Below are 13,662 nucleotides of genomic sequence, written 5' to 3' on the forward strand. Positions count from 1 at the left end.
GCTAACCCCCGCTCTAGCAGGGAAAATGGCCTTTAAATGCATGTTGTTGTTGTTGTTGTTGTACTCTTAGTCTGGCTCCAACCCGTTGACCTGCCTGGCTAGGTAAGACCTACCAGGAGCAAAGCTCCTGCCAGTTTAGCCCAAAGGGTCACAGAAGCACGCAAGCCTACCCACTATGATCAAAGTGGTAGTCACAATCGGGGAGGTAATTCCAGGGGGTGAATTCCCCTATTCCAGAACTGACATTACACATGCAATAAACGTCTCCATAGCCTCCCCATCCTCGACTTCAGAAGCATGTTGCACCACATTTGTTTCATGCTGCCCTTTCTGTTTCCCAATTGGCTTCTGGGACATCTTCTTTCTACAAGCCTTGGCAATATGCCCCACACGGTGACAGTAATTGCATCAGCATCCTTAAACCGACATTTAGACATATGATGACTTTACATGATGATTGATGACTTTACATGGCGAAATCCACCGAGAATGGAGTTTCTGAAAATCCTTTAGTAGAGTTAGTGGACTACAAGAGCGAATAATGTACAAACAAGTACAGATACATTCAAAGTACACCGCCCCCATGCCAAATAAACAAATAACATCCTCTAGCGAGGCATTGCCGGGGCACCTTTGGCATAGAGACTTTGGCATATGCAATGCATATAGACTGTATTGGGAGGGAGAGGTGTACAATAAATTGATTGGTTAATTGCATAAATAAAATCAACAAATAATGATCATAAAATATTTTCTTCATCAATTGGCTAATAGCATACCTAAACCACCAGTGCTTCCTCCGAAACTGTAACTTTTTGAAAATTAATTAAATAAGTCATTAATCGAAAATATTTAATAATTAATTGATTAATTAATAAATAATTCATCGATTAATTGATTAATCACTAAATCAAAAATATCCTTTATAGCCACATCACCTGGTCACTGTCATGTCCAAATATTAGCTTCCTAGCTCAAATGGTGCCCAAGATATTGCCCAGAAGAGAAAGGAAATAAATAAGTACTTAATAAATCGATAATAATTAAGTAACTAATCAATTAATTGACTAATCAAAAAACCAAATGTGCCGTTTTTGCCATAGCACTTTCTCACTATTGTGCCGAAATTTCAGCTTCCTAGCTCAAAGGATGGCTGAGATATCGCCCGGACAAACAAGAAAACAAGCAAACTTACAAACAAGAAACCGGAGTAAAAACTGAGTACTCCCTTTCAGCGCGCGTCATTGCTGAGCCCCCTTTGGTGCCCGGCAATGACGTCATGCAGTGCCTGGAGATGGCATAGGATAGGAGCAGTGTACAATAGTAAACCTTCACTTCACTTAGTAGGCCAGCTGGCACAAGCTTACATATATCACCATTGAGGACAATATCTGTCTTTTAGCTAAATATTGTCAAGTGGAAAAAAATAGAAGATGAATACATTGACTTGAACAAGATGGTATTCATCAAATACTTACCCTGCGCAGTCAACCTGGTGTGCGCCAACTCTTCTGTTTTTGGACGTTTCTTTTTTTTTGATCCAATATGGCTGCCAGACCACGTGAGCGATGACATCATAAATTTATATTCTCTAATATAATTGTTGCATAGATCATGCTCAATAAATTTCAAACTGATCAGACTAAGCGTTGTCCCTGTCGAATTATGACGTTATAATTATGGCACCAATGACGTCATCGTTAACAACACCTATTCCCCATATGGACTTATTTACAATGAGCTATGTTTCAATTTTTTCCATAGAGCGGTTTTGGAGATATAGACGTGCAACGTTTTTCGGGTTTTTCCAAGATGGCGCCTGTAACACATGACCTATGACGTCATGATTATCATTAAAATATTCTAGAGGCGGAGGCGCTCCTATGGTGAAAATTTCATGTCAATCAGACCAACGGTTACCGAGAAAACGAATTTTTAAAATGCAGACACGGCACACGGCACACATGCGCACCTGAATGCTTAACCCTGCTTTTCGCTTCGCGAGCGCAGGGTAATAAGGCTTGGTGGTAGATTTTGCGATCTGTGAATATTTTAACCTCAAGTTTAACCTCAAGAATACAAGTTTAACCCCCCTAAAAAAATTCTGGATCCGCCCCTGCTGTCTATCTATCTGTGTCCATCTATGTATCTATGTGTGTGTGTGTGTGTATATGTGTACTTTCTCTATCCACACACAAGTAGTTCAATCTACTGTGTATAACACTTCATTATCTTAATCCTGCACATATGATATGGTGTAAAGGTCACGCACTTACCTTGAGGCAGTCCGCTGTGGGTTTGATCCCCTACCCTACAATATACTCTCACATTGGTGCTTTTCCAGGCAGGGAATCGTTCGACGAAGTGTGCCGTCTGTCTCCCGGACATTAAACGGATGTTCCATATGCTTGTATTTGTCGACGGGAGTTTATGGGCTTGAATTCATGAAAGACTTGAGCGGATAATCATCCCCGGTCAACCCTACATGAAGGTGGGAATAAATAGCGCCGTTAACCACAACTTGCACTGCGGTATGTTACTCGTGTCCTCCACAAAGCAAACTCCTATTTCTAGTAACCTAATCTCTCACATCCACATGAATTTTAAAATCAACTTGCATATCACAAAGACATCGGCAGCGAATTCTGTCAGCTTACCGACACGCGAAGGCCTATCACTTCCTACCCTCGGATACAAAGTATAAATGAAGACCTTTTTGCGGTTTAGCTTTCTGGTGGCGTGTGACACTTACACAGGAAGTAGCCACACAATTCGGACCTTTTTAGTCCTTTTGGAGGCTTCTCACACAAGGTTTGAAAGTCGATCGCCGAGCTGTCACCCACTGGACGAGAAATCACAAGAGATGATCTCAAAGGATACTCGAGGGGCACCTCTGGTTGATCGGAGCTCTGAATAGACCGCGTCCTCAATCGCAATGTCCTTTTCATGTCGAGTTCCGACTTGGGATTACTTTCTCTCCATTTAAGATCCTTTACAACCTTTTTAAAATGAATTCCATCCTTCTGGATCCTCAGGAGACCTTTCCATAATGTGTCCAATAGTTAGGCCTCTTTTATCTGCTGTAACTGTATTTTTTGGTCTTCTTGGTTACATTCTACTCAACAGTGCTTCCTAAATTATGGAATTCTGCGAATAAAGGCTTTTATGACTTCAATTAATCAATCTTGTTGCTGAACTTCCCTGTCCATTATTTTATTTTTGCAACAGAATTTTGTAATACTAGGGCATGCCCGTACTATATCTATATCTAAAATTATATCCCCCCCCCCTCTATTTACATGAAATGGTTTGGTCCAAAGCGAACGGCTTGCGAGTGGTGACAATCCCCCCCCCTCTATTTACATGCAATGGTTTGGTCCAAAGCGAACGGCTTCCGGAGTTTGGTAAAGAAATCGCCATCGCGTGCACAAACGCGCAGGAAAGCGAATGAATCGCAAATTCGTTTTTATTAGTTGTAAAACATAGTTTAACGCCAACATAGTTTGCAAACGTGAAATAAATGAATACGCTCTCAAATGTGCCATCCGAGGCAGAGTGTGCCCGCCACGTTCGGCACACGCGATCGTTCGCTGCTCTCTGATTGGTTGAATCGTTTTTTGGACATAGCTCGGTAAGTAATTGTCCGATTAATATGAAACCTTGAAAAGGCACATCCTCGGGTCCCCAGCAATATACCTGGCAAGTTAAAAGTATATCGGACCCGTGGTTGTCGAGAAACAGCGGTCACAGACAAACGTACAGACGTACAGACAGACAGACAGAGATTACTGGAATTATAGATAGATGTCCTGTAACTGCTCCATTCCTGAAAATGGTCTTATGGGGGGGATCTAGACATCCCTTGATCAAATGCTCAATCTCCAACGCCCCTTAAAAAGGACTTTACATCCCGTCGACCTGCATTAGTTGGTGGACGTCAAAGATCCCACGGTGTCCATCACAAAGATCGGGCGACCCGTTGCTGGCACCGTGAACAAATCTTTTGTAGACAAAAAGAGTAAGCTAGGTGAGACAAGATCCCCCCCTCATCACCCTCCCCAACACACCGTCTACATATAACCTCCTGATCCGTCCTTATTAGGTGTTCGGTACCCGAGAGATCCCTAGCTGACATCACTGGAGGCAATTTAATATGAACAAGTACAAAAAGTTTTAATTAAAACAAAAGCCGCATCGATGTTACACAATGCCTAGATGCAGCTGTGCCTATAACGTCGATGTTATAGGCACAGGACATTCCTATTGATTCGATTACTTGATGTTATTTTTGTGCAAAGTGAAAATATATCTCGGCAATTTCCCGTGTGTGGCGACGAATTTTTAATATATCTCGGCATGTTCCCGTCTGTTATTTCAGGCGGTGTATGCCTGACCATGCCGCGATTTAAACAAAATATATATCTCGGCAATTTCTCGTGTGTAGCGACACGTGAACGAAGCTATGCTCCTCTCTCCACATTATTGTGACGACGTATAAATTAAATATTTCATCGTGACGATTGTCATCAAATGGACGAAATTTTAATATACAGTATCTCGGCATTTTCCCGTCTGTTATTTCGGGCGGTGTATGACTGACCATGCCGCGATTTAAACAAAATATATATATCTCGGCATTTTCCCGTCTGTTATTTCGGGCGGTGTATGACTGACCATGCCGCGATTTAAACAAAATATATATATCTCGGCATTTTCCCGTCTGTTATTTCGGGCGGTGTATGACTGACCATGCCGCGATTTTAAAAATATATATCTCAATGGACTTGAAGTTACAGGCCTTTGAGAATTCATTTCGTTCTATAAAGAGCAACTTTCATCGGATTTTCTTCCCGTTTTTTTTCAACCGAGTCTAAAACTATGTTAGCGACTGTGAAAAATGAAATGATATATCGAATTTGATTTGAAATAAAACTGTGTGAGAGAGGAAGACACCACGGGCCTACAAAACAGGCCTCAAAGCTATGCGAGTTAATAAAATGGTGGATATTTGTTTATATGAAGCCTCTCCCAAAATGGGTGGAGCTATGGTTCCCAGAATGGGTGGAGCTTTGAGGTTTTGTCTTCTCTGCAAGAACAAGAAGAAGAAGAAGAAGAACAACAACAACAACAGCAGAGGGCACTCTATTAGCAGCGTCTGCGACGTGGCTAAAAATTGTTCAGTATCCTCATATTAGGCTGGCAGGGTGGCCTATAGGTGCACACACTCACCTCTCTGTCTAGTCTGGGTTCGAATCCTGACCCAGGTTTAAACTCTCATCCAGTGTTTCTCAGGCAGAGTGATTCATCAATGTGTCCCTTCGATGGACATCATACTGGGTGGCATCATCTGTCTGCATTAGGTGGTGGATGGCAAACATCGCACGGTTTGTTTCGCAAAGAGTAGGTGACCTATCGCTGGCACCCTGAACAAATCACAAATTCCTGCCCTAACTACTGCTGGGAAGGCAATGGCAAACCACCCAGTATAGTCCTTGCCAAGAATCTGCTTCAGTTTTGTTCCCTTCTGTTTCATCCCCAGTTTTCCTTGCATAATGTTCTGTCCAGCTTCTTCACTCACCCCCTGTGCCCTCGTCCCCTTCCTTTTGTTCTCATTATTCCCTTCGCCTATTCTCCCTCAAAGTGTTCCTTCATTGTGTCCCTCTACCCTTTCTGTTTTATATTTGATCTTTTCCACGAGCCTCAACCTTGTGTGAATTTTTTTTTTTCATACAGTCTGGGATGGATGGTATTTGGATCTATTGCTCCACCATTCCTCAAGGGACATCATGCTGAACAATTGTTATTTTATGGAAGCATTATACACTGAAGACGTTTTTTTTCGCCTTTCTTTGTTAATGTTATTACTTTATTTACTAGTTCTTGTTGTTGATGGTCCCTGCCAGGGCTCTCGGTATTGGCAACACTAATCCAAGCAGCTGCACGTCGAGGATGGCAGATGAGTGCGCTGAGTGTGGAGAATCTCAATGATGAGGGTTATCGGCAACTATTGGATGAGCTTGACCAGCGCAAGGAGAGAAACATCGTGCTGGACTGTGAGCCCGAACGTCTGGAAGCTATCGTTGCACAGGTGATGTAAGGTGCTTGGGCAATTCCTTTGGTTATAAGATTCAATAATTACTCCCGCCAGGGAGTAATGCATTCAGTCGTGTCCGTGTGTGTGTGTGTGTGTGTGTGTGTGTTTGTGAACAAGATATCTGGAAAAGTTCTAAACGGATTTGGATGAAAGTTGGTGGGATGATTGCCCTTGGGATAAGGAAGAATTGATTAGTTTTTGGTGAAGCTCAGGATATTATTCCCGATCCAGGAATTTTTTGAAGGATTTTTTTACCATTGGAAGATAGGGCTCATTTTTTTTTTAACATTATCTTCTATATATTCTATATTTAACATTGTGATATGAAAATAGTTTTCATATTTGTTGTTAAATGTAGTTTAAACTCGTGGTTATGCGTTAGAGCGGTGTATTTTTTTAGCAGCATCGTCTTCAATGTTCATTTTTTTTTCTAATAAAGACATATTCTGTCATTTTAAAACACCAACATAGTGTGTATTAGGGTTCCCCGTTTCATAAAATGTATCGTTTGATACGTATAATGCTTTAAACCTTTTTTGTTTTGTTTTGTTTTTTACCTCAGAAGAAATATCAACATTTAGCTCAGCGAATGTCATTCGCGGTGTCAGTATTTGATGAACTTATAAAGACTTAGTTCCAGATTTGTCAATGGCTGAGGTATATTAACAAACGAATAAAACAGATTTTGCAAAATTCCAACTTTTTTTAAAAAGATCGCATATTCACCCAGGGTTGTGAGAGGCTGAAGAAGAAGAAACCTCACATGGGCTTCCCAGACCAAATAAATAATTCTGGTTCTGGCTCTGCGATTTTCAGGTTTATTACTCCCGCCAGGGGGTAACGCATTCGATCGTGTCCGTCCGTGTGTGTGTGTGTGTGTGTTCGTATGTTCGTGTTTGTGAACAAGATATCTGGAAAAGTTCTGAACGGATTTGGATGAAAGTTGGTGGGATGATTGGCCCTTGGGATAAGGAAGAATTGATTAGTTTTTGGTGAAGCTCAGGATATTATTCCGGATCCAGGAATTTTTTTTTGAAATTTTTTTGGGAAAGATTTTTTCTGTTTTACTGCATTAAAGCTTTTATTCTTATTCTTAAATGATGTTTTTCTCCTCTAATTCCGAGATATATCAAAATACATTCTCTGACAGTTAGGGCTTACTTTCTTTTTCATTTATTGTTTTGGGGAGAGGGGATGTTAAACAAAACGTATTATTCCAACTAAACCCACGGCGGGAGTATGCGCTCTGCAGAGTGGCGTTCTAGTTTGAAATGTATTCTCTGAGTGTTTTTAGAACCTTTCCTATCATCACCATTTCGTATGATGTCTGTTTAGTACCAAATCCCCATGGCACTTGCACTGTGATGCAATGGAAATTGCACTTCTCTGCTTCTCTGTAGATAACACAGTGATGTTCATATTTTGCATCTTCCTTAACTATTATCACTGTTGTAATCATTGTTATTATTATTCTTGATTACTAGCAGGAGTACCCGGAATTGCCGGGTGATGCTTTAATCCTGTTGGAATTTTGAAGAAATCAATTTGTTTTTTTCCCCATTTTTGTGTACGTAGGTGCCTAAAATACTTCCTTGCACTCAGTAAGGAAATTATTACTACACACACACACATCAGGGATCATTCTGTATTACCTGTCGTAAAGACGCAGGCATTATAGGGCGATTTACAACATCCCCCCCCCCAAAAATCGAACTTTTCTTTTCAAAATGTTCAATTTTTTGGTTTTGCCTAAAACACTCCCCGGCACTCACTGATGCACCTCTGAAAGTTTGACAAAGATCCGTTCAGCCATCTCTGAGAAAAATGGTGACACAGACACACAGACAAACAGCTCTCTTAGAATATAGATGCCATATATGTTAGGCCCCATTGGACTTGGTCTAAAACGGAGGCTCATGGATTGGGTCCCATCCATCTGTCCATCCGTGCGTGCGGCCAACCATATCTCGGAGATTTATGGACCCATTTTGTTCATACTTGGCAAAAAGACAACACGTGACGGTATACATATGCACATCATTTTGTTTCGTGATGCAATCAAAGATTATTTATTTTTTTGTATACTGAATCGAGGCTCGTTAAAGAGCTAACATTTATTTCACAAACAAATCAACCAGACAAACAAAATATATAAAAAGAGGGAGCGGAAGACAAGATGGGGAGAGAAGGGGAAGCACACAACCGAGGCTAGCAACCACAACATTTGAGAGCAGGGAGAAGTGTGGGAGGGAGAGGGCTTGGGGGGAGGAGGCGTGGGAAGGGGGGTGGGGGAGGAGAGGTATAAAACACAAGGGGACCGAAATTAGCGGGGGTAGAAAAGACCAAGGTTTTGGATGGGGGAGGATAAGAGATGGTGGTGAACAGCTGTTTTAAAGACCTGGAGGGTGGAGTGGGATTGAAGAGAGTGAGGGAGTTTGTTCCAGAGGCGGGAGAAAAGAGGAATGAAGGAGTGAAGGTGAGCAGAAAGTCTTGAAAGATGGCCGACTGGTGGCCATTTTAGTTGTAAAAAAAACCTGATGTTGAACATGTCCTCAACCATTTCACAGAGATACATTTACTGATGTTGTTCAAACTTGGCACACAGATAATTAAGGATTCCTTACGTATGCACCATCATTGTTGTTTTTAGATCAAATCCATGTGGCCAACTAGCAGCCATTATGTTAATTAAACGTGTCCCCAATAATTTCTCGAATATGCATGGTCCGATTTTATTCAAACTTGGCACAAGCAGAGTACAACATTACTGTTGTAATTACTGTTGTACATGGCATACATGTGTGACTCACTTTATTTTGAGATCTGATCAAACATGGCCGACTGGTAGTCTGGCGGCCATTGTAGTTGTAAAAATAACAAAATAAAAACAATATTGAACACGTCCTCAACCATTTATCAGAAATGCATTTACCGAACTTGTTCAAACTAGGCACACATAATGAATGACGGTTTACATATGTATGTCATTTTCTTTCAACATCAGATCCAAAATGGCCGCGTGGTGGCAGCCTTTAACTCCGTACAGCAAAATTACTAAAACTACAGGGGCTATGACATTTTACGCCCTTTTTCTCCTTGTTCATTATACCATATATATCAAGATTAACAACGAATGCAAGAAAGAACTAAGAATGAACGAATGCAAGAAAGATTATACCATAAAATGGTTACCATCCGGCCATAAAAAAGACATCGCCTCAAACAGGGAACCATGATTGGCCCACAAGGCTAACCCCCACTCCAGCGGGGAAAATGGCCTTAAAACGATCATTCATTCATTCATTCATACAGTATATATATATATATATATATATATATATCTTTAATTGATTAATCAGTTGTGCCAATTTTAAAAGGTAGAGTTATCTAAGATGGCCAGTCATCAAAAGTCTTCATCCCATAGTGCAAGGAACTATGCACCGTAAGATTCCCATTTTTATACCAAAGCATTCTTGCAGGGGTATAACACGTGATTAGCTGGGTCATTTACACAGGATTCAAGTTATTTTGAGCTTTATAGGTTGCTAGAGGGGGTACCCTGCACTGCCTGAAGGGGGAAAAGGGGGTGGTGGGGAGGGGAGTGGGGCACCCGGCACTGCTCGGCTGGGTGAGATTTTCCCACTGGTCGTTTCAGGATGTGTTGGGCGTTAAAAATCTATGGAGTTATTGGCCTCATGGCGGTTACCCTTTGCCTCCGAGCCGGCAGTACTGCTTGATCCTATATCCAAAGATACACGTTATAGCCTCCTTTGGTGGCCTCAAAACGGACATCAATGCCAACGTGTGGTCGCTTAAATCCTTCCCCAGATTCTGAAGTACCTATACCCAAAACGTTTGGCCTCTCTGTGCTACAGTTAGGCCATGAAAGAGTAACCTACAAACATACAGACCAACACGGAAACATACAAAAAACACACAAACACTTGAAAATATTTTCAAGATCAACATTTTTTTTCAATCTATGGACGGCTTATATTTAATTGGCGATGGAGCCAATTAAGTGTCTTGAGGATTGGAGTGATTGATCGAATTTATGAGCTTGAAGTGCGAACTCGGCAGCCATAATCTGAATACGTTGTCATTGCTTGAGAGAAGAGGCAGGTGAGCATGCCAACAGTGAGTTGTAGACACAGCAGTCCAAGCATGATGTTATGAGGCCATGAACCAATTTCAGTGCTCCTCATATCTATAAACCGTCATCCTGGTTTTGCGCATGCAGGGTGAGACATCAATGTGTGTGCTATCCCTCAGATGAACGTTAAACCCGGTGTTCTGTCTGCTAGCATTAGTTGATGGATGTTAAAGATTCCACCGTGTACTTTTGAAGAGAACGAGTTGTCAACACCTCCCTGAAAAATGATAAATTCCTGTTCTAATGTACATGGGGACACTGCATCTGTAGTATAGTCATGTCCCCCTCCCCCAGCTCACCATGCTACCTCTCTATCTGTGTCATGTGTTGCATTTGTAAGAAGCAGAAGAAGAAGAAGAAAAAGAAGAAGCGAGTCTTAATTGCATTCATCTTGAGAAAGATCATGGGCATCTATTTCAGAAAGAATGAATTTCAGATTTTTGAAGAAATTAATTAATTTTGATTAAAAGGTTCAATTTTGACATCACCCCTATTGTAAAGAAATTTAAATTCAGTCGGACCCCGCTATTTGCGGGGGACACGTTCCTGGAAAATCCACAAATTGCGAAAACCGCGAATAGTGGGGCATCGTTTCAATGGAAAAAGGGGGGATAGGTTCCCGAGTAGCGAAAATCCGCGAATAGAGAGGGCCAAACTGCGAACGGCGAGGCACAATCAGTGAATGGTGACGCAAATCCCAAGAATGCGACGATAATCCGCGAAGATCGATGAACGTCCCAGAAATGGCGAGATAAAACCTGGGAATGTCGGCGGGAGTGTTTTCATTCTGTACAGTAACTCGCAGGGATGACGTGTTATGCAGTTGGTGGGATATCCTGCGAAGCAATGTTTACCTGTGAATGGTGGACACGTGAAGCTGTTCACAGTGTTAACGGGGGATATCCCGCCAAACATTGTTTACCTGTGAACGGTGGAATATCACGTGAAGCTATTCACAGTGTGAATGATGGGATATCCCGTGAAAGCCGTGAAAACGCAAAACACACGGCGGCAAACGCAGGAGCAGACCATGCTCGCGGCTCGGTGTTTTTTTGCGTATATCCAGCTGCTTTATGCATTGCTGGTGAAAGATGATTTTGATAAATACCGCACCCGTATGTCAACCTAACGGCTTGTGATTTTTTTTTTGCGCCCCTGAAAAACGTGTTATGAATGAATTCGCAGAAAAAAAACTGAATTCGCGGAACACAGCCGAGAATAGGAAAAAAACACGATTTCGCAGAACCTGGCCGTGAATAGGGGAAAAACACGATTTCGCAGAACATGGCGGTGAATAGGAAAAAAACACGATTTCGCAGAACATGGCGGTGAATAGGAAAAAAACACGATTTCGCAGAACATGGCCATGAATAGGGGAAAAAACACGGTTTCGCAGAACATGGCCGTGAATAGGGCAAAAAACACGATTTCCCAGAACATGGCCGTGAATAGGAAAAAAACACGATTTCGCAGAACATGGACGTGAATAGGGGGAAAAACACGATTTTGCAGAACATGGCGGTGAATAGGAAAAAAAAAACACGATTTCGCAGAACATGGCGGTGAATAGGAAAAAAACACGATTCGCAGAACATGGCCGTGAATAGGGAAAAAACACGATTTCGCAGAACATGGCCGTGAATAGGGAAAAAAACACGATTTCGCAGAACATGGCCGTGAATAGGGGGAAAAACACGATTTTGCAGAACATGGCGGTGAATAGGAAAAAAAAACACGATTTCGCAGAACACAGCGGCGAATAGGAAAAATATATCATGATTTCGCAGAACACGGCCACGAATAGGAAAAAAACGACGATTTTGCAGAACACGGCCGCAAATAGGAAAAATAAAAACACGATTTCACTGAACACAGCCGCGAATAGGAAAAATAAATCATGATTTAGCAGAACACGGCCGCAAATAGGGGGAAAAAAGACGATTTCGCAGAACACGGCTGCGAATAGGAAGAAAAACACTTTCGCAGAACACGGCCATGAATAGGAAAAACAAATGACGATTTTGCAGAACACTGCCGGGAATAGGAAAAAAAAAAAAAGAAGATTTCCCAGAACACAGCCGCGAATAGGAAAAAAAACTTTCGCAGAACACGGACATGGATAGGAAAAAGAAAATGACGATTTTGCAGAACACGGCCGCGAATTGGAAACAAAACCACGATTTCGCAGAACTCAGCTGTGAATAGGGAAAAAAAACACGATTTTGCAGAACACGGCCGCAAATTGGAAAAAAAACGATTTCGCAGAACACGGCCGCAAATAGGAAAAAAAAACACGGTTCCGCAGAACACGGCCATGAATAGGGGAAAAAACCACGATTTTGCAGAACATGGCCGCGAATTGGAAAAAAAACGATTTCGCAGAACACGGCCGCGAATAGGGGAAAAAACCACATGATTTCGTAGAACACGGCCGCGAATTTGCAGGACGCTTTTCCACAAATAGAGAAACAGGCACCTGCCTGTTTAGCAGAACCACGAATAGCGGGGTCCGACTGTCCTTCATCTTCTGGTGTGAATAATCCAAAACAAATTCTTATTGTTCTTTGTGGTGGCACGATGCTATCCTGTTGTGAAACTTTTATATGACAGTAATGCCAATTAAGTAATGTACCAAATATTTGGTGTTTATTCGACGATCATCAGTATTTCATGCCAATCGCTTTTTAAATGCCCTGTGTACACGGGATGAACCATCTCTTCTACAATATCTTTCGAACCTGCCTTACTGTAGAAAATACATGAGATGAGTGCTTTATATGCAGTTTCCTTTATTCGTAAAATCCAATCAAGATGACAAACTTGCGCTGAGATGTGTCAGCTTGTTGTGTTTCATTCCATAAACCATTGACCATTTAAACTTGCAATTCTCGAAACCTTTGACCGTTTAATGATCACCTGCCATGATCTTTCTTGGGAAAACCACATTTCCAAGCTGGCCTCCAAAGCCAGTTGACGACTCGGCATCCTCCTTCGTGTGAAGTCCTTTCTGGGCACTTCTGAGCTCCTCACCACTTAAAAAGCTTTCATCCGCAGCTTGATGGAATACTGCTCTCCCTTCTGGGCTGGTGCTCCTGCTTAACACCTAGCTCGGCTTCACGCTGTAGAAACCAAAGCTTTCAGAATCATTGGTATCTCCCGCGATGAAGCTGATTCTGAGGGCCTTTCCCTTTCACCGCAGGCAGGTTGTTTGTCTTTCTGTCTTCTACCGACTCCTCTCCGGCCTTGCTCCCCCTGCTCTCTCTGTGCTCTGTCCCCTAAATATTCCTGCAGGACGCACAAGATCCACCAGCAACCCTCTTCTGTTGAAACTGCCAAAATCTAGACTCTCTGCTCACCTTCACTCTTTCATTACTCGTTTTTCCCGCCTCTGGGACAAACTCCCACACTCTCTTCA

The 13,662-nt window shown here is 42.1% G+C and overlaps 1 protein-coding gene across 1 annotated transcript in view; it reads left to right on the forward strand.

Moving 5' to 3' along the window:
• LOC137425674 (glutamate receptor 2-like) overlaps positions 1 to 13,662 on the forward strand; it is a 501,515-nt gene that overhangs the window by 226,661 nt on the left and 261,192 nt on the right. Inside the window, exon 4 of the mRNA XM_068114326.2 lies at positions 5,904 to 6,088. Within this exon, the coding sequence (XP_067970427.1) occupies positions 5,904 to 6,088 (185 nt within the window). The remainder of the gene's footprint in view (positions 1 to 5,903; positions 6,089 to 13,662) is intronic.

This window comes from Myxine glutinosa, chromosome 4 (genome assembly GCF_964187855.1).
Source record: "Myxine glutinosa chromosome 4, kmMyxGlut1.1, whole genome shotgun sequence".
In the NCBI taxonomy this organism is placed as follows: Eukaryota; Metazoa; Chordata; class Myxini; order Myxiniformes; family Myxinidae; genus Myxine; species Myxine glutinosa.